Below are 25659 nucleotides of genomic sequence, written 5' to 3'. Positions count from 1 at the left end.
ATCCCAATCCTAATCCCAACCCCAATCCTGATTTCAATCCTGATGCTGATCCCAATCCCAATCCTGATTGTGATTTCAATCCCAGTCCGGATCCTGGTCCCAATCCTAATCCCGATCCTGATCTTGATCTCAATCCTGATCCTGATCCCAATCCTAACCCCAATCCAGATGTCAATTCTGATCCCAATACCAATTCTAATCCCAGTCCCGATCCCAATCCCAATCCCGATCCTAATCCTGATCCCAATCCTGATCCCAATCCTGATCCCAATCCTGATCCCAATCCCGATCCTAATCCTGATCCCAATCCTGATCCCAATCCTGATCCCAATCCTGATCCTAATCCTGATCCCAATCCTGATCCCAATCCCAATCCTAATCCCGATCCCAATCCTGATCCCAATCCTGATCCTAATCCTGATCCTGATCCCAATCCTAATCCTAATCCTAATCCTGATCCCAATCCCAATCCTGATCCCAATCCCGATCCTAATCCTGATCCCAATCCTGATCCCAATCCTGATCCCAATCCTGATCCCAATCCTGATCCTAATCCTGATCCCAATCCCAATCCTAATCTCAATCCCAATCCTGATCCCAATCCTGATCCCAATCCCGATCCCAATCCTGATCCCAATCCCGATCCCAATCCTGATCCCAATCCCGATCCCAATCCAACCCTGAACCAGAGAACGGCTTGAAATCGGTTCGAGGCCAAATTTTAAAAAGCACCGGGAAATTTCCCTTCAGGAATTTCTGCCGATTCCCAAACCCCTCAGGGAACGACAACACCCCGGAAACTGCCGGAATTCCGGGACAAACCCAGAACCGGGAAAACAAAACAACAAAAGAAAAAGAAAGAAAAACAGAAAACTGGAAAATCCAGTGGCTGCATTCCTGATGGGAATTTCATGGGAATTCCGGGCGGGAATTCTGGAATTCTGTGGGAATTCCGGGCTGGAATTCCACGGGAATGTCTCACCTGTCAATGATGTGGATGCCCATGATGAAGGTGGGAATTCCATGGGAATTCTGGGCTGGAATTCTGGAATTCTGTGGGAATTCCGGGCGGGAATTCTGCAATTTTGTGGGAATTCTGGGCTGGAATTCCAAGGGAATTCTGGGAATGTCTCACCTGTCGATGACATGGATGCCCATGATGAAGGTGGGAATTTCGTGGGAATTCTGGGCTGGAATTTTGTGGGAATTCCGTGGGAATTTCGGGCTGGAAACCTGGAATTCTGTGGGAATTCCAGGCAGGAATTCTGTGTGATTCCAGGTGGGAATTCTGGGCTGGAATTGTGGAATTCTGTGGGAATTCCAGGCAGGAATTCCATGGAATGTCTCACCTGTCGATGACAGGGACGCCCATGATGAAGGTGGGAATTCCATGGGAATTCCGGGCCGGAATTCTGGAATTTTGTGGGAATTCCGGGCAGGAATTCCATGGAAATTTTGGGAATGTCTCACCTGTCGATGATGTGCTTATGATGAAGGTGGGAATTCCATGGGAATTCTGGGCTGGAATTCTGAAATTTTGTGGGAATTCCGGACAGGAATTCCAAGGGAATTCTGGGAATGCCTCACCTGTCAATGACGTGGACGCCCATGATGAAGGTGGGAATTCCATGGGAATTCCGGGCCGGAATGGTGGAATTCCATGGGAATTCTGGGCTGGAATTCTGGAACTTTCTGGGAATTCCGGGCAGGAATTCCATGGGAATCCTGGGAATGTCTCACCTGTCAATGACGTGGACGCCCATGATGAAGGGCTCGGGGGATTCCAGGTGGGAATTCCGTGGGAATTCTGGGCTGGAATTCTGGAATTCCTTGGGAATTCCATGGGAATGTCTCACCTGTCGATGACGTGGATGCCCATGATGAAGGTGGGAATTCCATGGGAATTCTGGGTTGGAATTGTGGAATTCCTTGGGAATTCTGGGCTGGAATTCTGGAATTTTGTGGGAATTCCGGGCTGGAATTCCACGGGAATGTCTCACCTGTCAATGATGTGGATACCCATGATGAAGGTGGGAATTCCATGGGAATTCTGGGCAGGAATTCTGGAATTTTGTGGGAATTCTGGGCTGGAATTGTGGAATTTTGTGGGAATTCTGGGCTGGAATTCTAGTGGGAATTCCGTGGGAATTCCGGGCTGGAATTCTGTGGGAATTCTGGGCTGGAATTCTGGAATTCCTTGGGAATTCTGGGCAGGAATTCTGGAATTTTGTGGGAATTCCGGGCTGGAATTCCATGGAAATCCCGGGAATGCCTCACCTGTCAATGACATGGATGCCCATGATGAAGGTGGGAATTCCATGGGAATTCTGGGCCAGAATTCCATGGGAATTCTGGGAATGTCTTACCTGTCGATGACGTGCACGCCCATGATGAAGGTGGGAATTCCATGGAAATTTTGGGAATGTCTCACCTGTCGATGACGTGGATGCCCATGATGAAGGGCTCAGGGGATTCCAGGTGGGAATTCCTTGGGAATTCTGGGCTGGAATTCTGGAATTCCTTGGGAATTCTGGGCAGGAATTCCATGGGAATTCTGGGCAGGAATTCTGGAATTTTGTGGGAATTCCAGGTAGGAATTCCATGGAAGTTCTGGGAATGTGTCACCTGTCGATGACATAGATCATGATGAAGGGCTCGGGTGATTCCAGGTGGGAATTCCATGGGAATTCCGGGCTGGAATTCTGGAATTTTCTGGGAATTCCGGGCAGGAATTCCATGGGAATTCTGGGAATGTCTCACCTGTCGATGACGTGGACGCCCATGATGAAGGGCTTGGGTGATTCCAGGTGGGAATTCCATGGGAATTTCGGGCTGGAATTCTGGAACTTTGTGGGAATTCCGGGCTGGAATTCCATGGGAATCCTGGGAATGTCTCACCTGTTGATGATGGACGTGCACGCCCATAATGAAGGCGGGAATTCTGTGGGAATTCCGGGCTGGAATTCCATGGGAATGTCTCACCTGTCGATGACGTGGACGCCCACGATGAAGGTGGGAATTCCGTGGGAATTCCGGGCTGGAATTCTGGAATTTTGTGGGAATTCCGGGCTGGAATTCCATGGGAATGTCTCACCTGTCGATGACGTGGATGCCCATGATGAAGGTGGGAATTCTGTGGGAATTCTGGGCTGGAATTCTGGAATTCTAGTGGGAATTCCATGGGAATTCCGGGCTGGAATTCTGTGGGAATTCTGGGCTGGAATTCTGGAATTCCTTGGGAATTCTGGGCTGGAATTCTGGAATTTTGTGGGAATTCCGGGCTGGAATTCCATGGGAATGTCTCACCTGTCAATGACGTGCACCCCCATGATGAAGGTGGGAATTCCGGGCAGGAATTCCATGGGAATTTTGGGAATGCCTCACCTGTCGATGACGTGCACCCCCATGATGAAGGGCTGCAGCTCGGGGCTGGAGGGGTAGCAGAGCTTGCACTTGGTGTGGGCGCTCAGCACGGAGCCGTCGCTCAGCGTGAAACGGTACGAGGGGCTGAAGGCCGTGCCGCGGGTCATCACTGCACGGGGAGAGAAAAACAGGGAATTCTGAGAGAAATCCCCAAAAAAATCCGGGAAAATTCCAAGAAAATCCTGAGAAAATCCCAAGAAAATGGTAAAAAACCCAGAGAAGGTCAATAAGAAGCCGTTGCTCAGTGTGAAGGGGATGAAAGGGGTGAAGGTTGTGCTGGGATCATCACTGATGGAAAAAAACACTGAATTCCTGGAAAATCCTGGGAAAATCCCAAGAAAATCCTAAAGAAATCCCAAGAAAATCCCAAAAATCCCAATTCAATGAGAATCTGATCCCAAAAATCCCAATAAGGCCCAGGGAGGGTCAGCACGGAGCCGTCGCTCAACGTGAAGGTTGAAGCCCATCCTGAGACCATCATTGAATGGGAAAACACTGAATTCCTGAGAAATTCCAGGAAAATTCCCGGAAAATCCTAAAGAAATCCCAAGAAAATCATAAAAAAATCCCAATTCAATGAGAATCTGATCCCAAAAATCCCAATAAGGCCCAGGGAGGGTCAGCACGGAGCCGTCGCTCAACGTGAAGGGGACGAGGGGCTGAGGATGGTCTTGGGGTCTTCATTGAGGGGAAAAAACACCCAAATCCCAGGAAAATCCTGGGAAAAACAGGGAATCCCGAGAGAAATCCCAGGAAAATCCCAATCTAATCTCAAAAATCCCAATTTAGTGGGAATATGATCCCAAAAATCCCAAAAAGACCCTGGGAAAATCAACACGGAGCCGTCGCTCAACGGGAAGGTTGAAGCCCATCCTGAGACCATCATTGAACGGGAAAACACTGAATTCCTGAGAAAAACCAGGAGAAAACCACCAAAATCTCAAGAAAAAAAACCCCAGAAAATTCACAAATCCTCTAAAAAAAACCCTTCGATAACACCAAACCCACACCCACAAAGAGAAAAAAAAACACCCCCCAAAAAAACCAAATTCCTTTCAAAACAGGAGAAAACCACCAAAATCTCAAGAAAAAAACCCAGAAAACTCCCAAATCACCTAAAAAACCCTCCAACAACACCAAAGTCACACCCGCACAAAGAGAAAAAAAACAAACCAAAAAAACCAAAAACAAAAAAAATAACATAAAAAAAAAAAAAAACCACAAAAAAACCACAAAAAAAAAAAACAAAACCCCAAAAACAGAGAAAAAAAAACCAAAAAAACAAAACAAAAAAAAACAAAAAAAACACACACAAAAAAACCCAAACAAACAAAAAAAACCCCACAAAAAAGCCCAAAAAACCCCCCAAAAAACCCCAAAAACAGAAAACAAAAACAAGAAATCCCAATCCAATCCTAAAAAACCCCAATTTAGTGGGAATCTGATCCCAAAAACCCCAATAAGGCCCAGGGAGGGTCAGCACGGAGCCGTCGCTCAACGTGAAGGTTGAAAACCATCCTGAGACCATCATTGAATGGGAAAACAATGAATTCCTGAGAAAAACCAGGAAAATCCTGAGAAAATGCTAAAAAAATCCCAAGAAAATCCTAAAAAACCCCAATTTAGTGGGAATTTGATCTCAAAAAACCCCAATAAGGCCCAGGGAGGGTCAGCACGGAGCCGTCGCTCAACGTGAAGGGGACGAGGGGCTGAGGATGGTCTTGGGGTCTTCATTGAGGGGAAAAAACACCCAAATCCCAGGAAAATCCTGGGAAAAACAGGGAATCCCGAGAGAAATCCCAGGAAAATCCCAATCTAATCTCAAAAATCCCAATTTAGTGGGAATATGATCCCAAAAATCCCAAAAAGACCCTGGGAAAATCAACACGGAGCCGTCGCTCAACGTGAAGGTTGAAAACCATCCTGAGACCATCATTGAATGGGAAAACACTGAATTCCTGAGAAATTCCAGGAGAAAACCACCAAAATCTCAAGAAAAAAAACCCCAGAAAACTCCTAAATCTCCTAAAAAACCCTCCAACAACACCAAACCCAAACCCCCACAGAAAAAGAAACACCCCCCAAAAAAACAAAAAAAAAACAACAAAAACAAAAAACAAAACCAAAAAAAAAAATAAAAAAACACACACACAAAAAAACCCCCAAAAAAACCACAAAAAAACCCCCAAAAACCCCAAAAAAACCCCCCAAAAAAACCCCCAAAAACCCCAAAAAAACCAAAAAAACCCCCCCAAAAACAGAAAACAAAACAAAACAAAAAAAAACCCCACAAAAAAACCCACAAAAAAACCCACAAAAAAAACCCCAAAAACAGAAAAAAAAAAACACAAAAAAACCCACAAAAAAACCCCCCAAAAAACCAAAAAAACCCAAAAACCGAAAAAAAAACCCACAAAAAAAACCCCACAAAAAAAAACCCACAAAAAAAAAACCCCAAAAAAGCCCAAAAAAACCCCAAAAACAGAAAACAAAACAAAAAAAAAAACACGCAAAAAAACCCACAAAAAAACAAAAAAACAAAAACAGGAAACAAAACAAAACAAAAAAACACACAGAAAAATCCACAAAAAAACCCCAAAAACCCAAAAAAAACCACCCCAAAAACAGAAAACAAAACAAAAAAAACCCACAAAAAACCCCCAAAAACAAACAAACAAAAAAAACCCCAAAAAACCCACAAAAAAAAACCCCAAAAAACCAAAAAAACCCAAAAACAGAAAAAAAAAACACAAAAAAACCCCACAAAAAACCCCCCAAAAAACCCAAAAAACCCCCCAAAAAACCCAAAAAACCCCCAAAAAAACCCCAAAAACAGAAAACAAAACAAAACAACAAACACAAAAAAAACCACAAAAAACCCCACAAAAAACCCAAAAAAAAAAAACCCCAAAAAAATACAGAAAAAACCCAAAAACAGAAAACAAAACAAAACACACAAAAAAAAACCCACAAAAAAACCCACAAAAAACCCACAAAAAAACACCAAAAAACCAAAAAAAAACCCCCAAAACCAAAAACAAAACAAAACAAGAAAAAACAACCCAAAAAATCCTCAAATTCCCTTCACACACCAAAAAAAACCCCACAAACCCAACACCTGATTTTTTATTTTTTTTTTCCAAGATAAAAAACCCACAAAATTCCCAAGTGGAAAAAAAAAAAAAGGGAATTTTACCTTCCTGGAAGAGCTGCTTGGCGTAGGAGGGAAAACAAAACAAAACAAAACAAAACAAAAACCAAAAAAACCCCAAAAACAGAAAACAAACAACAAAAAAACCACACACAAAAAAACCCCCAAAAAACCCCAAAAAAACCACAAAAAAATCCCCAAAACAGAAAACAAACCAAAACAAACCAAAAAAAAAAAAAAAAAACAAAAAAACCCCACAAAAAAACCCACAAAAAAACCACAAAAAAAAAAAAAAAACCAAAAAAACCCCAAAAACAGAAAACAAACAAAAAAAACACACACAAAAAAAATCCACAAAAAAACCCCATAAACCCAAAAAAACCCCAAAAACAGAAAACAAAACAAAACAAAAAAACCCCCCCAAAAAAACCACAAAAAAACACAAAAAAACCCCCAAAAAACCACAAAAAAAACCCCACAAAAAAAACCCAAAAAAACCAAAAAAAACCCCAAAACAGAAAACAAAACAAAACAAAACAAACAAAAAAACCCACAAAAAACCACAAAAAACCCCCCAAAAACCCCCCCAAAAAACCCACAAAAAAACCAAAAAAAAACCCAAAATCAGAAAACAAAACAAAACAAAACAAAACACACCAAAAAAAACACAAAAAAACCCCCAAAAAACCCCCAAAAAACCCAAAAAAACCCCCCAAAAAACACACCAAAAAACCCACAAAAAAAACCCCAAAAAACCCAAAAAAACCCCCAAAAACCCCCCCAAAAATACCCCAAGAACAGAAAACAAAACAAAACAAAAAAAACCCACAAAAAAAAACACAAAAAAAATCCCCAAAAAAACCCAAAAACAGAAAAAAAAAAAAAAAAAAAAAGAATCCCCAAATTTCCTTCACAACACCCAATTTTTTTTTTCCAAGATAAAAAAAAACCACAACATTCCCAGATGGAAAAAAAAAATTTTAAAAAAAGGGAATTTTACCTTCCTGGAAGAGCTGCTTGGCGTAGGAGGGTTCCCTTCCCTGGGGCTGGAAAAAGGCGTAAATGCATTTCCTGACCAAATCCTCCCAGCCCGTGCGGCCGGCGGCGCGCAGGGAGCTCGTGTCGATGGAGATGATCTTCCCTGGAAAATAAAATAAAAATAAAAATAAAAATAAAAATAAAAATTAAAATAAAAATATTGGGGATTTTGGGAAGGAGCTCGTGTCGATGGAGATGATCTTCCCTGGGGAGGGGAAAATTAAAAATAAAAATAAAAATAAAAATAAAAATAATAAAAAAAATAAAAATAAAAATAAAAATAAAAATATTGGGGGATTTTGGGAAGTTGGGAATTCAGGATTCCAGGAAGGGTTTCCCTTTTCCATTCCTGAATTCCATAAAAATATCTCAGGATGGATTCTGAGTGTCCTTGATCCAAAAATCCCGGAATGGTTTGGGATGGGATTGATCCATGGACCTTCAATCCCATCCCATTCCAACCCCAAAATCCTGGATTTCCCAATTTTTCCTTGGCCACTCCCAGGAATTCTCTGGGAATTTCAGCCCAGTTGGGAATTCCTGCCCCAATTCCGTTTTTTTTTCCCCCTTTCCCAGGGAATTCCCTCCATTCCCAGCCTGGGATTGGATCCAGCCCCATCCTGACTCTTTTCTGGGAAGGAATTTTGGGAATTGGGGACTCCAGGAAGGGTCTCCCTTCCCCTTTCCATCCCCAAATTCCATAAAAACCTTTTGGGATGGATCCTGAGTGTCCTCGATCCCAAAATCCCAGAATTCCATTGATGGGATCAATCCAAGGACCTTCAATCCCATCCCATTCCAACCCCAAAATCCTGGGATTTCCCAATTTTTCATTGGACACTCCCAGGGATTCTCTGGGAATTCCAGCCCAGCCAGGAATTCCTTCCCAAATCCCATTTTTCCCCTTTTCCCAGGGAATTCCCTCCATTCCCAGCCTGGGATTGGATCCAGCCCCATCCTGACTCTTTTCTGGGAAGGGATTTTGGGAATTGGGGACTCCAGGAAGTGTCTCCCTTCCCTTTTCCATCCCGGAATCCCATAAAAACACCTTGGGATGGATCCTGAGTGTCCTTGATCCCAAAATCCTGAATTCTGTTGATGGGATCTGTGGAGCTTCAATCCCATCCCATTCCAACCCCAAAATCCTGGAATTTCCCAACCTTTCCTTGGCTACTCACAGGAATTCTTTGGGAATTCCAGCCCAGCCAGAAATTCCTTCTCAAATTCCACTTTTCTCCCCTTTTCCCAAGGAATTCCCTCCATTCCCAACCTGGGATTGGATCCAGCCCCATCCCGACCCTTTTCTGGGAAGGAATTTTGGGAATTCAGGACTCCAGGAAGGGTCTCCCTTCCCTTTTCCATCCCTGAATCCCATAAAAATATTCTGGGATGGATCCTGAGTGTCCTTGATCCCAGAATTCTTTTTGGATTTTCAATCTCATCCCATTCCAACCACAAAATCCTGGATTGCCCAATTTTTCCTTGGACACTCACAGGGATTCTTTGGGAATTCCAGCCCAGCTGGGAATTCCTGCCCCAATTCTGGTTTTTCTCCCCTTTTCCCAGGGAATTCCTTCCATTCCCAGCCTGGGATTGGATCCAGCCCCATCCTGACTCCGCTCCGGGAAGGAATTTTGGGAATTCAGGGCTCCCTTCCCTTTTCCATCCCAGAATTCCATAAAAACCTCTCAGGATGGATCCTGAGTGCCCTTGATCCCAGAATCCCAGAATTCCATTTATGGGATCAATCCAAGGACCTTCAATCTCGTCCCATTCCAACCCCAAAATCCCAGGATTTCCCAATTTTTCCTTGGCCTCTCCCAGGAATTCTTTGGGAATTCCAGCCCAGCCAGAAATTCCTTCTCAAATTCCACTTTTCTCCCCTTTTCCCAAGGAATTCCCTCCATTCCCAGCCTGGAATTGGATCCAGCCCCATCCCAGCTCCTCTCTGGGAAGGAATTTTGGGAATTGGGGGCTCCAGGAAGGGTCTCCCTTCCCTTTTCCATCCCTGAATTCCATAAAAATATTTTGGGATGGATCCTGAGTGTCCTTGATCCCAGAATCCTGGCTGGGCCGGAATTCCCAAAGAATTCCTGGGAGTGGCCAAGGAAAAGTTGGGAAATTCCAGGATTTTGGGGTTGGAATGGGATGGGATTGAAGGTCCATGGATCCCATCCCAAACCATTCCGGGATTCTGGGATCAAGGACACTCAGGATCCATCCAAAAATATTTTTATGGAATTCAGGGATGGAAAAGAGAAGGGAGACCCTTCCTGGAGTCCCAAATTCCCAGGGAATTCCCAAAATTCCTTCCTGGAAATGAGTTGAGATGGAAATGGAAGAAATTTTCTGGCAAAAGGGGAGGAATTTGGGAAGGAATTCCCGGCTGGAAGGTGGGGAAAGGCTGGAAAAGAATTCCCAGAGAATTCCCTGGGCGTGGCCAAGGAAAGGTTGGGAGATTCCAGGATTTTGGGGTTGGAATGGGATGGGATTAAAAATCCAAAAAGAATTCTGGGATTCTGGGATCAAGGACACCCAGGATCCATCCCGAGGGGTTTTTATGGAATTCAGGGATGGAAAAGGGAAGGGAGACCCTTCCTGGAGCCCTGAATTCCCAAAATTCCTTCCCAGAGAAGAAGCTGGGATGGAGCTGGATCCAATCCCAGGCTGGGAACAGAGAGAATTCCTTGGAAAAAGGGGGAAAAAACAGGATTTGGGGCAAGGAATTCCCAACTGAGCTGAAATTCCCAGAAAATCCCTGACACCATCCAAGAAAAAAATTCCGGGATGGGATGAATTCAACCCCAAACCATCCCAGAATTCCATCATTTCCACAAATCTTCAACTCCCAGACCCCCCACGCCCAGAATTCCAGGATTTTTGGGCGGAATTCCCGGGAATTTCTGGGAATTGCATCCCTTTGGTACCTGTGGTGTCCTGTTTGGTGACGAAGGACTCGGCCGGGGCCGGGGCGGGCGGGCGCGGCAACCGCCGGGCGATGCAGATCAGACACGACTGGAAATCTGAAAATTCATTTCAAAAAACACCCGGAATTAATTAAAAAACACCAGGAATAAATTAAAAAACACCAAGAATAATTAAAAAAATAATAATTAAAAAGCCATTAGGAATGATGGAGCCGTTCCCAAATTGCCGCCGTCGGGAATTCTGGTTCGGAATTCAAATTTTGCTCCCAGGATTTGATTCCCTGCCTTTGGAATTTTCTTCCATTCCTGCCCAGGGAAATGGGGTTTGGTTGCCTGGAAAATTCCTTTGGAAAAGCTGGCAGGGATTGGTTGTGGAGGGTTTTTTGGGGATGTGGGAGGGGTTGGGATAATGAAATTCCGTGTTGGAGCAGGGATTGTTGGGATTTGGGTCTGAAAGTTCAGGGTTTGGTCCTTCCGGGCAGGATCGGCTGTGTCCTGTCCTCAATCCCAATCCCAGTCCTGTGTTTCCATCCTGCATCAACTGCTAAATCCTAATCCCAATCCTGCTCAACCCAATCCCAATCCTGCTCAATCCCATCCCAATCCCTACTGAAATCTAACTTTAATTCTACTCTCCCATCCCAATCCCAATCCCGCTCCATCCCATCCTATCCCAACCCTGCACTGCCATCCCAATCCCAATCCCAATCCCAATTCTAATTCCAAATCCAATCCCAATTCTAATCCAAACCCAGTCCAGGTTCATTTTATCTCAATCCCATCCCAGTCACTGCATTCCAATCCCAATCCTGCATTCCAATCCATCCCAATCCCAAACCTAATCCCAATCCTGCTCCATCCCAAACCTAATCCCAGTTCTGCTCTCCCATCCCAATCCAATCCTAATCCTTCACTCCCATCCTTTTACCCTATGCCATTGCAATCCCAATCCCAGTCCCAATCCTGCTCAATCCCATCCCAAGCCCAGCTCTGTATTCCCATCCTATATCAACTGCTAAATCCTAATCCCAATCCTGCTCAATCCCATCCCAGTCCCGCTCCTACCCATCCTATCCCAACCCTGCACTGCCATCCCAATCCCAATTCTAATTCCAAATCCAATCTCAATTCTAATCCAAACCCAGTCCAGGTTCAATTTATCTCAATCCCACCCCAGTCACTGCATTCCAATCCCAACCCTGCATTCCAATCCATCCCAATCCCAAACCCAATCCCAATCCTGCTCCATCCCAAACCTAATCCCAGTTCTGCTCTCCCATCCCAATCCAATCCCAATCCCAATGCTGATCCCAATCCTTCACTCCCATCCCATCCTCTTTTACCTCATGCCATTGCAATCCCAATCCCATCCCAATCCATGGCACCCTAATCCCAATCCTAACCCCAATCCTTCATTCCCATCCCATCCTCTTACCCCAATCCCAATCCCAATCCTAATCTTGCTCCAATCCTAATCTTGCTCTAATCCCAATCCCATCCCAATCCTGCTCCATCCCATCCCAGTTCTCTTCCATCCCAATCCATGGCACCCTAATCCCAATCTCAACCCCAATCCTTCATTGCCATCCTCCCTCACCCAATGCCATCCCAATTCTTCATTCCCATCCTCTCACTCCGTCCCATCCCAATCCCAACCCCAATCCTAATCCTGCTCCAATCCCAATCCCAACCCCAATCCTAATCCTGCTCCATCCCAACCCCAACCCCAATCCTAATCCTGCTCCAATCCCAACCCCAATCCTAATCCTGCTCCACCCCAACCCCAATCCTGCTCCAATCCCAACCCCAATCCTAATCCTGCTCCAATCCCAACCCCAATCCTAATCCTGCTCCAATCCCAAATCCCAACCCCAATCCTAATCCTGCTCCCATCCCAATTCCAACCCAACCCCAATCCTGCTCCATCCCAACCCCAATCCTGCTCCAATCCCAACCCCAACCCAAATCCTAATCCTGCTCCATCCCAACCCCAATCCTAATCCTGCTCCATCCCAACCCCAATCCCAATCCTGCTCCAATCCCAAATCCCAACCCCAATCCTAATCCTGCTCCAATCCCAAATCCCAACCCCAATCCCAATCCTGCTCCAATCCCAAATCCCAACCCCAATCCTAATCCTGCTCCAATCCCAAATCCCAACCCCAATCCTAATCCTGCTCCAATCCCAAATCCCAACCCCAATCCTAATCCTGCTCCAATCCCAACCCCAATCCTAATCCTGCTCCATCCCAACCCCAATCCTGCTCCAATCCCAAATCCCAACCCCAATCCTAATCCTGCTCCAATCCCAAATCCCAACCCAAATCCTAATCCTGCTCCAATCCCAAATCCCAACCCCAATCCCAATCCTGCTCCAATCCCAATCCCAACCCCAATCCTAATCCTGCTCCAATCCCAATTCCAACCCAACCCCAATCCTGCTCCATCCCAACCCCAATCCTGCTCCAATCCCAAATCCCAACCCCAACCCCAATCCTGCTCCATCCCAACCCCAATCCTAATCCTGCTCCAATCCCAATCCCAATCCTAATCCTAATCCTGCTCCAACCCCAATCCTAATCCTGCTCCAATCCCAACCCCAATCCTAATCCTGCTCCATCCCAACCCCAACCCCAATCCTAATCCTGCTCCAATCCCAACCCCAATCCTAATCCTGCTCCATCCCAATCCCAACCCCAATCCTAATCCTGCTCCATCCCAACCCCAATCCCAATCCCAGGAATGATTATCTCACCTTCCCCCTCCTCCTGGAAGGCCCTGGGCTGGCTGACAGTGAAGCACTGCATGGCCTCGTAGTGACCCCAGACCCAACCCTAACCCCAATCCCAATCCCAATCCCAACCCCACAGACCCCTTTAGGACACCCCAAATCCCCCAAATCTCACCTTCCCCCTCCTCCTGGAAGGCCCTGGGCTGGCTGACAGTGAAGCACTGCATGGCCTCGTAGTGACCCCAACCCCAAACCCCAAATCTCACCTTCCCCCTCCTCCTGGAAGGCCCTGGGCTGGCTGATAGTGAAGCACTGCATGGCCTCGTAGTGACCCCAACCCCAACCCCACAGACCCCTTTAGGATGCCCTAAACCCCAATCCTGACCCCAATCTCACCTTCCCCCTCCTCCTGGAAGGCCCTGGGCTGGCTGACAGTGAAGCACTGCATGGCCTCGTAGTGACCCCAATCTCAAACCCCTTTAGGACATCCCAAATCCCCCAAATCTCACCTTCCCCCTCCTCCTGGAATGCCCGTGGCTGGCTGACAGTGAAGCACTGCATGGCCTCGTAGTGACCCCAATCCCAAACCCCAAATCTCACCTTCCCCCTCCTCCTGGAAGGCGCGGGGCTGGCTGACGGTGAAGCACTGCATGGCCTCGTAGTGACCCCAACCCCACAGACCCCTTTAGGACACCCCAAATCCCAACCCCAACCCCACAGACCCCTTTAGGACACCCCAAACCCCAAATCTCACCTTCCCCCTCCTCCTGGAAGGCCCTGGGCTGGCTGACGGTGAAGCACTGCATGGCCTCGTAGCGCTGCCGCAGTTCGGGGTTCTCGGCCCCGGCCTCGTCGGGCGGCCGCACCAGCAGCCGGCACTGGAAGGTGTGGCTGCCCCGGCGACCCGAGTCCTGCGGCCACGGAACGCCGTTCACTGCGGGGAAAAAATGGGATTTAGGGATTGATGGGAATGATCTACAATCCCAAAGATCTCTGGGATTTAAGGAGCAGGCACTGGAAGGTGTGGCTGCCCCTGCGGCCACGGAACGCCGTTCACTGCGGGGGGAAAAAATGGGATTTAGGGGTTGATGGGAATGATCCACAATCAGGGAATTCGTCACAAAGATCCCTGGGATTAAAGGAGCCAAAAATCCCAAAGATCCCTGAGATATAAAGAGCCAGAATTCCCAAACATCCCTGGGATTTAAGAGGAACAATCCAGCCGGAATTCCCAAAGATCTCCGGGATTTACAGAAGAAAAATCCATCTGGAATTCCCAAAGATCTCTGGGATTTAAGGAGCCAGAATTCCCAGAAATCCCTGGGCTTTAAAGAGCCAAAAATCCCAAAGATTTCTGGGATTAAAAGAGCACAAATCCATTCAGAATTCCCAAAGATCTCTGGGATTTAAGTACCCAGAATTCCCAAAGGTCTCTGGGATTTAAGGAGCCAGAATTCCCAAAGATCTCTGGATTTAAGGAGCCAGAATTCCCAATAATCTCTGGAATTTAAGGAGCCAGAATTCCCAAAGATCTCTGGATTTAAGGAGCCAGAATTCCCAATAATCTCTGGAATTTAAGGAGCCAGAATTCCCAAAGATACCTGGATTTAAGGAGCCAGAATTCCCAATAATCTCTGGAATTTAAGGAGCCAGAATTCCCAAAGATACCTGGATTTAAGGAGCCAGAATTCCCAATAATCTCTGGAATTTAAGGAGCCAGAATTCCCAAAGATACCTGGATTTAAGGAGCCAGAATTCCCAATAATCTCTGGAATTTAAGGAGCCAGAATTCCCAAAGATCTCTGGGATTAAAGGAGCCAAAAATCCCAAAGACCCCTGGGATTTAAAGAGCCAGAATTCCCAGAGATCCCTGGAATTTAAGGAGCACAAATCCATTCAGAATTCCCAAAGATCCCTGGGATTTAAGGAGCCACAATTCCCAAAACATCTCTGGGATTTAAGGAGCCAGAATTCCCAAAACATCTCTGGGATTTAAGTAGCAAGAATTCCCAAAGATCCCAGGGATTTAAGGAGCCAGAATTCACCAAGATCTCTGAGATTTATAGAGGAAAATTCCAGCTGGAATTCCCAAAGATCTCGGGGATTTACAGAAGAAAAATCCATCTGGAATTCCCAAAGATCTCTGGGATTGAAGGAGCCAGAATTCCCAGAGATCTCTGGGATTTGAGGAACCATAATTCCCAAAGATCCCTGGGATTTAAGAGGAAAATTCCCGCTGGAATTCCGAAAGATCTACGGGATGTAGAGAAGAAAAATTCATCTGGAATTCCCAAAGATCCCTGGGATTTAAGAAGCCAGAATTCCCAAGGATCCCTGCAATTTAACGAGCCAAAATTCCCAAAGATCTCTGAGATTTGGGGACTCAAAATTCCCAATAATCTGTGGATTTAAGGAGCCAGAATTCCCAATAATCTCTGGAATTTAAGGAGCCAGAATTCCCAAACATCCCTGGGATTTAAAGAGCCAGAATTCCCAATAATCTCTGGGATTTAAGTACCCAGGATTCCCAAAAATCTCTGGATTTAAGGAGCCAGATTCCAAAAGATCCCTGGGATTTAAGAGAAAAATTCCCGCTGGAATTCCGAAAGACCTATGGGATTTAGAGAAGAAAAATCCATCCAGAATTCCCCAAGATCTCTGGGATTTAAGGAGTCACAATTCCCAAAAATCTCTGGGATTTAAAGAGACAGAATTCCCAATAATCTGTGGATTTAAGGAGCCAGAATTCCCAAAGATCCCTGGGATTTAAGGAGTCACAATTCCCAAACATCCCTGGGATTTAAGAGGAACAATCCAGCCGGAATTCCCAAAGATCTCTGGGATTTACAGAAGAAAAATCCATCTGGAATTCCCCAAGATCTCTGGGATTTAAGGAGCCAGAATTCCCAATAATCTCTGGGATTTGGGGAGCCAAAATTCCCAATAATCTGCGGATTTAAGGAGCCAGAATTCCCAAAGATCCCTGGAATTTAAGGAGCCAGAATTCCCAAAGATCCCTGGGATTTAAGGAGCCACAATTCCCAAAAATCTCTGGGATTTAAGGAGCCAAAAATCCCAAAGATGCCTGGGATTTAAAGAGCACAAATCCATTCAGAATTCCCAAAGATCTCTGGGATTTAAGGAGCCAGAATTCCCAAAGATCCCTGGGATTTAAGGAGCCCAAATTCACCAAGATCCCTGGGATTTAAGAGGAACAATCCAGTCGGAGTTCCCAAAGATCTCTGGGATTTACAGAAGAAAAATCCATCTGGAATTCCCCAAGATCTCTGGGATTTAAGGAGCCAGAATTCCCAATAATCTCTGGGATTTGGGGAGCCAAAATTCCCAATAAATTGTGGATTTAAGGAGCCAGAATTCCCAAAGATCCCTGGAATTTAAGGAGCCAGAATTCCCAAAGATCCCTGGGATTTAAGGAGTCACAATTCCCAAAAATCTCTGGGATTTAAGGAGCCAAAAATCCCAAAGATGCCTGGGATTTAAGGAGCACAAATCCATTCAGAATTCCCAAAGATCTCTGGGATTTAAGTACCCAGAATTCCCAAAGGTCTCTGGGATTTAAGGAGCCAGAATTCCCAAAGATCTCTGGATTTAAGGAGCCAGAATTCCCAATAATCTCTGGAATTTAAGGAGCCAGAATTCCCAAAGATCTCTGGGATTAAAGGAGCCAAAAATCCCAAAGACCCCTGGGATTTAAAGAGCCAGAATTCCCAGAGATCCCTGGAATTTAAGGAGCACAAATCCATTCAGAATTCCCAAAGATCCCTGGGATTTAAGGAGCCAGAATTCCCAAAGGTCTCTGGGATTTAAGTACCCAGAATTCCCAAAGATCCCTGGGATTTAAGGAGCCAGAATTCCCAAAGGTCTCTGGGATTTAAGGAGCCAGAATTCCCAAAGATCCCTGGAATTTAAGGAGCCAGAATTCCCAAAGATCTCTGGATTTAAGGAGCCAGAATTCCCAAAGATCCCTGGGATTTAAGGAGTCACAATTCCCAAAAATCTCTGGGATTTAAGGAGCCAAAAATCCCAAAGATGCCTGGGATTTAAGGAGCACAAATCCATTCAGAATTCCCAAAGATCTCTGGGATTTAAGGAGCCAGAATTCCCAAAGACTCAACCAACCCCCCCAACATCCCACCCCATTCCCGTAATTCCCGTATTTCCCCCCATAATTCCCATTTTTCCCCCATAATTCTCAGGTGTTTTCCCCCAAAATTCCAATATTTTCTCCCAGAATTCCCATATTTTTCCCCCAGAATTCATAGATTTTTTCCCCCAGATTTCACGGATTTTTTCCCCCAGAATTCCCATATTTTTTCCCATAATTCCCTTTTTTTTTTTCTCCATAATTCTCGGGTTTTTTCTCCATAATTCTTCGGTTTTTTTCCCCATAATTCTTGGTTTTTTCCCCATAATTCTCGTGGTTTTTTCCCCCATAATTCCCATATTTTTTCCCATAATTCCCATTTTTTTCCCCATAATTCTCAGGTTTTTTTCCCCATAATTCTTGGGGTTTTTCCCCCATAATTCCCATTTTTCCCCCATAATTCCCATTCTTTCCCCATAATTCCCATATTTTCCCCCATAATTCCCATTTTTTCCCCATAATTCCCATATTTTCCCCATAATTCTCGGGTTTTTTCCCCCAGAATTCCCATATTTTCCCCCATAATTCCTGGGGTTTTTTTCCTCATAATTCCCATATTTTTCCCCACAATTCTTGGAGTCTTTTCCCCAGAATTCCTGGATTTTCCTCCAGAATTCCTGTTTTTTCTCCCATAATTCTTGTTTTTTCTCCCATAATTCTCATATTTTCCCCCATAATTCTCTGGGTTTTTTCTTCATAATTCTCGGGTTTTTCCCCCATAATTCCCATATTTTTCCACATAATTCCTGGCTTTTTTTCCCCATAATTCTTGCGTTTTTTTCTCCCAGAATTCCCATATTTTTCCCCATAATTCCCATTTTTTTCTCCATAATTCTCGGGGTTTTTCCCCATAATTCTTGGGTTTTTTTCCCCATAATTCCCATATTTCCCCTATAAGTCCCATATTTTTTTCCCCATAATTCTCGCGTTTTTTTCCCCCATAACTCCCATATTTTTCCCCATAATTCCCATATTTTTCCCCCATAATTCTTGAGGTTTTTTCTCCATAATTCTCAGGGGTTTTCCCCCATAATTCCCATTTTTTTCCCCATAATTCTCGGGTTTTTTTCCCCCAGAATTCCCATATTTTCCCCATAATTCTTGGGTCTTTTTCCCCATAATTCCCGTATTTTTCCCCATAATTCTCACGTTTTTTTCCCCCAGAATTCCCATATTTTTCCCCCATAATTCCCATATTTTTCCACATAATTCCTGGCTTTTTTCCCCATAATTCTCGTGTTTTTTTCCCCCATAACTCCCATATTTTTCCCCATAATTCCCATTTTTTTCTCCATAATTCTCGGGGTTTTTCCCCATAATTCTTGGGGTTTTTTCCCCATAATTCCCATATTTTCCCCCAGAATTCCTGGGTTTTTTCCCCCATAACTCCCATATTTTTTCCCATAATTCCCATTTTTTTCCTCCATAATCCTCGGGTTTTTTCCCCAGAATTCTTGCGTTTTTCCCCCATAATTCTCAGGTTTTTTCCCCCCAGAATTCCCATATTTTTCTCCATAATCCTCAGGTTGTTTCCCTCATAATTCTTGAGGTTTTTCCCCACAATTCCCAGGGTTTTCCCCCATAGTTCTTGTTTTTTTACTCCCATAATTCCCATCTTTTTCCCCAGAATTCTCAGGGGGTTTCCCCCATAATTCCGGGGTTTTTTCCCCCAAAATTCCCATTTTTTCCCCCATAACTCCCATATTTTCCCCCATAATTCCCATATTTTTCCCCATAATTCTCAGGGGTTTTCCCCCATAATTCTCAGGGTCTTTTCCCCCATAATTTTCAGGTTTTTTTCCCCCAGAATTCCCATATTTTCCCCCAGAATTCTTGGGTTTTTTCCCCGTAATTCTCATATTTTTCCCCACAATTCTGGGAGTCTTTTCCCCAAAATTCCTGGATTTTCCTCCAGAATTCCTGTTTTTTCTCCCATAATTCTTGTGGTTTTTCCCCCTATAATTCCCATATTTTTCCCCAGATTTCATGGAATTTTTTCCCCATAATTCCCATATTTTTTCCCCCATAATTCTTGACGTTTTTTTCTCCGGAATTCTTGGGTTTTTTCCCCATAATTCCCATATTTCCCCCATAAATCCCATATTTTTTTCCCCATAATTCCCATTTTTTCCCCCATAACTCCCATATTTTCCCCCATAATTCCCATATTTTTTCTCCATAATTCTCGGGTTTTTTCCCCATAATTCTTCGGTTTTTTCCCCATAATTCTTGGTTTTTTCCCCATAATTCTCGTGGTTTTTTCCCCCATAATTCCCATATTTTTTCCCATAATTCCCATTTTTTTCCCCATAATTCTCAGGTTTTTTTCCCCATAATTCTTGGGGGTTTTCCCCCATAATTCCCATTTTTTCCCCATAATTCCCATATTTTTTCCCCATAATTTCATATTTTCCCCCAGAATTCCTGGGGTTTTTTTTCCCCATAATTCTCATATTTTTCCCCACAATTCTTGGAGTCTTTTCCCCATAATTCCTGGATTTTCCTCCAGAATTCCTGTTTTTTCTCCCATAATTCTTGTGGTTTTTCCCCCTATAATTCCCATATTTTTCCCCAGATTTCATGGAATTTTTTCCCCATAATTCCCATATTTTTTCCCCCATAATTCTTGACTTTTTTTCTCCGGAATTCTTGGGTTTTTTCCCCCATAATTCCCATATTTTTCCACATAATTCCTGGCTTTTTTCCCCATAATTCTCGTGGTTTTTTCCCCCAGAATTCCCATATTTTCCCCCAGAATTCCCATATTTTTCCCCATAATTCCCATTTTTTTCCCCATAATTCTCGCGGTTTTTTCCCCCATAATTCCCATTTTCCCCCATAATTCCCATTATTTTTCCCCGTAACTCCCATTTTTTCCTCCATAACTCCCATATTTTTCCCCATAATTCTTGTGGTTTTTCCCCCATAATTCCTATATTTTTCCCCCCATAAATCTTGACGTTTTTTCTCCGTAACTCTCGGGTTTTTTCCCCCAGAATTCCCGTTATTTTTCCCCCATAATTCCCATATTTTTCTCCATAATTCTCGGGTTTTTTCCCCATAATTCTCAGGTTTTTTTCCCCCAGAATTCCGATATTTTTCCCCATAATTCCTGGGGGTTTTTTCCCCATAATTCTTGGTTTTTTCCCCCCATAATTCCCATATTTTTTCCCATAATTCCCATTTTTTTCCCCATAATTCTCAGGTTTTTTTCCCCATAATTCTTGGCGTTTTTCCCCCATAATTCCCATTTTTTCCCCATAATTCCCATATTTTTCCCCCATAATTCCCATATTTTCCCCCATAATTCCTGGGGTTTTTTTTTCCTCATAATTCCCGTATTTTTCCCCACAATTCTGGGAGTCTTTTCCCCATAATTCCTGGATTTTCCTCCAGAATTCCTGTTTTTTCTCCCATAATTCTTGTTTTTTCTCCCATAATTCTCGTATTTTCCCCCATAATTCTCTGGGTTTTTTCTTCATAATTCTTGGGGTTTTTCCCCATAATTCTCGGGTTTTTTCCCCCATAATTCCCATATTTTTCCACATAATTCCTGGCTTTTTTCCCCATAATTCTTGCATTTTTTTTCTCCCATAATTCCCATATTTTTCCCATAATTCCCATTTTTTTTCTCCATAATTCTTGAGTTTTTTCCCCATAATTCTTTGGTTTTTTCCTCCATAATTCTCGGGGTTTTTTCCCCATAACTCCCATATTTTTCCCATATTTTTCCCATTTTTTTCCGCATAATTCCTGGCTTTTTTCCCCATAATTCTCGTGTTTTTTTCCCCCAGAATTCCCATATTTTTCCCCATAATTCCCATTTTTTTCTCCATAATTCTCGGGGTTTTTCCCCATAATTCTTGGGTTTTTTTCCCCATAATTCCCATATTTCCCCCATAAGTCCCATATTTTTTTCCCCATAATTCCCGTTTTTTCCCCCATAACTCCCATATTTTTCCCATAATTCCCATATTTTTTCTCCATAATTCTCGGGTTTTTTCCCCCATAATTCTCGGGTTTTCCCCCATAATTCCCATATTTTCCCCATAATTCTCGGGGTTTTTTTCCCCCAGAATTCCCATATTTTTCCCCCATAATTCCCATATTTTTCTGCATAATTCCTGGCTTTTTTCCCCATAATTCTCGTGGTTTTTTCCCCCAGAATTCCCATATTTTTCCCCATAATTCCCATTTTTTTCTCCATAATTCTCGGGGTTTTTCCTCCATAATCCTCGGGTTTTTTCCCCATAATTCCCATATTTCCCCCATAAATCCCATATTTTTTTCCCCATAATTCCCGTTTTTTCCCCCATAACTCCCATATTTTTCCCCATAATTCCCATATTTTTTCTCCATAATTCTCAGGTTTTTTCCCCATAATTCTTGGGTTTTTTCCCCCACAATTCCCATTTTTTCCTCCATAATTCCCACATTTTCCCCCCGAATTCCCATTTTTCCCGTACCCAGTGACTTGGGGAGCAGGTTTTTGACGAACTCGGCGTGGTCCCCGACGTGCAGGATGCTGTAAACACTGGAGTTCATCAGCTCCTCCTGCGCGTAGCCCAAATAGCCCGTCACGTTCTCCGACACAAACACGATCCGGCCCTCGCGGTTCACCACGAAGAAAAACCCGTCCAGAGCCTGGAAAAAATGGGAAAAAATTCCACAGGTTTAGCAAAAAAAAATCCAGAGATTTTATCCAAAATATTTTGTCAGAAACGGCAAAAAATTCTGAGTTTTATCCAAAAAATTCCAAGGTTTTATCCCAAATTTCCCGTCAGAAACGCGAACATGAATGGAAAAAAAAATGTGAAATAATTCCAAAGTTTTATCCCAAATATCTCATCAGAAATGGGAAAAAAATCCGAGGTTTTATCCCAAATTTCCCAAATTTTATCCGACACAAACTCGATCCGTCCCTCCCGGTTCACCACGAAAAGAACCTGTCCAGGGCCTGGAAAAAATGGGAAAAATTCCACAGGTTTAGCAAAAAAAAATCCAGAGGTTTTATCCAAAAAAATTCCAAAGTTTTATCCCAAATTTCCCAAATTTTATCCGACACAAACTCGATCCGCCCCTCCCGGTTCACCACGAAAAGAACCTGTCCAGAGCCTGGAAAAAATGGGAAAAAATTCTGAATTTGTTTCTCAAATGTTTCGTTGGAAATGGGAAAAAAATCCGTATTTGTATCCCAAATATTTTGTCAGAAACGGGAAAAAATCCCTGAAGTCGCGTCTCAAATATTTCGTCAGAAATGGGAAAAAATTCCGTATTTGTATCTCAAATATTTTGTCAGAAATGGGAAAAAAATTCTGAAGTTGTGTCTCAAATATTTCATCAGAAATGGGAAAAAATTCCCAAGTTTTATCCCAAATATTTCGTCAGAAATGGGAAAAAATTTCAGAAGTTTTATTCCAAATGTTTCGTCAGAAATGGGAAAAAATTCCAGAGGTTTTATCGCAAATATTTTGTCAGAAATGGGAAAAAAATCCCAAAATTTTATTTCCAATATTTCATCGGAAACGGCAAAAAATTCTGAGTTTTCGTCTCAAATATCACAAACGCAAATGAGAAAGAATTCCAAGGTTTTATCCCAAATATTTTGTCAAAAACAGGAATAAAAATCTGAGTTTTTATCCCAAATATCCCATCAGGAGGATGAACGTGAAGAGGAAAAAAAAAAAGGATAAAATTCTGAGGTTTTATCCCAAATTTCCCAAATTTTATCCGACACAAACACGATCCGCCCCTCGCGGGTCACCACGAAAAAAAACCCGTCCAGGGCCTGGAAAAAATGGGAAAAAATTCCAAATTTGTATCTCAAATATTTTGTCAGAAACAGGAAAAAATTCTGAGTTTTATCCAAAAAATTCCAAAGTTTTATCCAAAAAATTCCAAAGTTTTATCCAAAAAATTCCAAAGTTTTATCCAAAAAAATTTCAGAGATCTTATACAAAAAAATTCAGTTTTATCCCAAATTTCCCGTCAGAAACGCGAACGCGAACGGAAATAAAAATGTGAAATGATTCCAAAGTTTTATCCCAAATATTTCATCAGAAATGGGAAAAAAATTCCCAAGTTTTATCCCAAATATTTTGTCAGAAATGGGGAAAAATATTCTGAAGTTTCATCTCAAATATTTCATTGGAAATGGGAAAAAATTCTGAGTTTTTGTCTCAAATATCACAAATGTAAATAGGAAAAAATTCCGAGGTTTTATCCCAAATTTTCCTTTGGAATTCCCAGTTTTCTTTTTGGAATTCCCAATTTTCCTTCGGAATTTCCATTTCCTGGGAAAAATCTCCTTTTCTGGAACCATTTTAAGCCCAAAATCCAAAATTAAAACCCCAAAAATCCCATTAAAAAAAACCCTGGATTTGCTCATTCCCAGATTTTCCTTTGGAATTCCCAGATTTTCCTTTGGAATTCCCGGATTTTCCTCTGGAATTCCCAATTTTCCTTCAGAATTTCCATTTCCTGGGAAAAATCTCCTTTTCTGGAACCAAAATTCAGGATTAAAACCCCAAAATTCACCCAAAAATCCCATTTAAAAACCCCAAATTTGCTCCTTCCTGCTTTTCCCACTCCAAATTCCCAGATTTTCCTTCAAAATTCCCAATTTTCCTTCAGAATTTCCATTTCCTGGGAAAAATCTCCTTTTCTGGAACCATTTAAATCCCCAAAATCCAAAATTAAAACCCCAAAAATCCCATTTAAAAACCCCTGGATTTGCTCATTCCCAGATTTTCCTTCGGAATTCCCAATTTTCCTTCGGAATTTCCATTTCCTGGAAAAATCTCCTTTTCTGGAACCATTTTAAGCCCAAAATCCAAAATTAAAACCCAAAAATTCACCCAAAAATCCCATTTAAAAACCCCAAATTTTCTCCTTCCTGCTTTTCCCACTCCAAATTCCCAGATTTTCCTTCAAAATTCCCAGTTTTTCCTTTGAAATTCCCAATTTTTCCTTCAAAATTCCCAAATTTTTCTTCGGAATTCCCAAATTTTTCTCTGGAATTCCCAATTTTCCTTCGGAATTTCCATTTCCTGGGAAAAAATCTCCTTTTCTGGAACCAAAATCCCGGATTAAAACCCCAAAATTCACCCAAAAATCCCATTTTAAAAAATCCAAATTTTCTCCTTCCTGCTTTTCCCACTCCAAATTCCCAGATTTTTCTTCAAAATTCCCAATTTTTCCTCTGGAATTCCCAATTTTCCTTCGGAATTTCCATTTCCCGAGAAAATTCTCCTTTTCTGGAACCATTTTAAGCCCCAAAATCCAAAATTAAAACCCCAAAAATCCCATTAAAAAACCCCTGGATTTGCTCATTCCCAGATTTTCCTTCGGAATTCCCAATTTTTCCTTCGGAATTCCCAATTTTCCTTCGGAATTCCCATTTCCTGGGAAAATCTCCTTTTCTGGAACCATTTTAAACCCAAAATCCAAAATTAAAACCCCAAAATCCCATTTAAAAACCCCTGGATTTGCTCATTCCCAGTTTTTCCTTCAAAATTCCCAATTTTCCTTTGGAATTTCCATTTCCTGGGAAAAATCTCCTTTTCTGGAACCAAAATTCAGGATTAAAACCCCAAAATTCACCCAAAAATCCCATTTAAAAACCCCAAATTTGCTCCTTCCTGCTTTTCCCACTCCCAATTCCCGGATTTTCCTTCAGAATTCCCAATTTTCCTTTGGAATTCCCCAATTTTTCCTTCGGAATTTCCATTTCCTGGGAAAAATCTCCTTTTCTGGAACCATTTTAAGCCCAAAATCCAAAATTAAAACCCCAAAAATCCCATTTAAAAACCCCTGGATTTGCTCATTCCCAGATTTTCCTTCAGAATTCCCAATTTTCCTTTGGAATTTCCATTTCCTGGGAAAATCTCCTTTTCTGGAACCATTTTAAACCCAAAATCCAAAATTAAAACCCAAAATTCCATTTTAAAATATGGATTTTTTCATTCCCTGTTTTCCCACTCCAAATTCCCAATTTTTCCTTTGGAATTCCCAAATTTTTCCTTCAGAATTCCCAATTTTCCTTCGGAATTTCCATTTCCTGGGAAAAATCTCCTTTTCTGGAACCATTTTAAGCCCCAAAATCCAAAATTAAAACCCAAAATTCCATTTTAAAATATGGATTTTTTCATTCCCGGTTTTCCCACTCCAAATTCCCAATTTTTCCTTCGGAATTCCCAAATTTTTCTCTGGAATTCCCAATTTT

The 25659-nt window shown here is 42.8% G+C and overlaps 1 protein-coding gene across 1 annotated transcript in view; it reads right to left on the bottom strand.

Annotated features, from left to right (window-relative positions):
- The window catches only part of NCOA1 (nuclear receptor coactivator 1), a 90859-nt gene that overhangs the window by 45527 nt on the left and 19673 nt on the right, over nucleotides 1-25659 (bottom strand). Inside the window, exons 5-9 of the mRNA XM_083857659.1 lie at nucleotides 21902-22079; nucleotides 14025-14204; nucleotides 10540-10635; nucleotides 7575-7715; nucleotides 3385-3532 (exon numbers count right to left, since the gene is read on the bottom strand). Of these exons, the coding sequence (XP_083713785.1) occupies nucleotides 3385-3532; nucleotides 7575-7715; nucleotides 10540-10635; nucleotides 14025-14204; nucleotides 21902-22079 (743 nt within the window). The remainder of the gene's footprint in view (nucleotides 1-3384; nucleotides 3533-7574; nucleotides 7716-10539; nucleotides 10636-14024; nucleotides 14205-21901; nucleotides 22080-25659) is intronic.

The sequence above is a fragment of the Zosterops lateralis genome (genome assembly GCF_965231275.1).
Source record: "Zosterops lateralis genome assembly, chromosome: 3".
Lineage (NCBI taxonomy): Eukaryota > Metazoa > Chordata > Aves > Passeriformes > Zosteropidae > Zosterops > Zosterops lateralis.
Note: the sequence above shows the minus strand (reverse complement) of the source record. Positions and strands in the feature narration are given on the sequence as shown.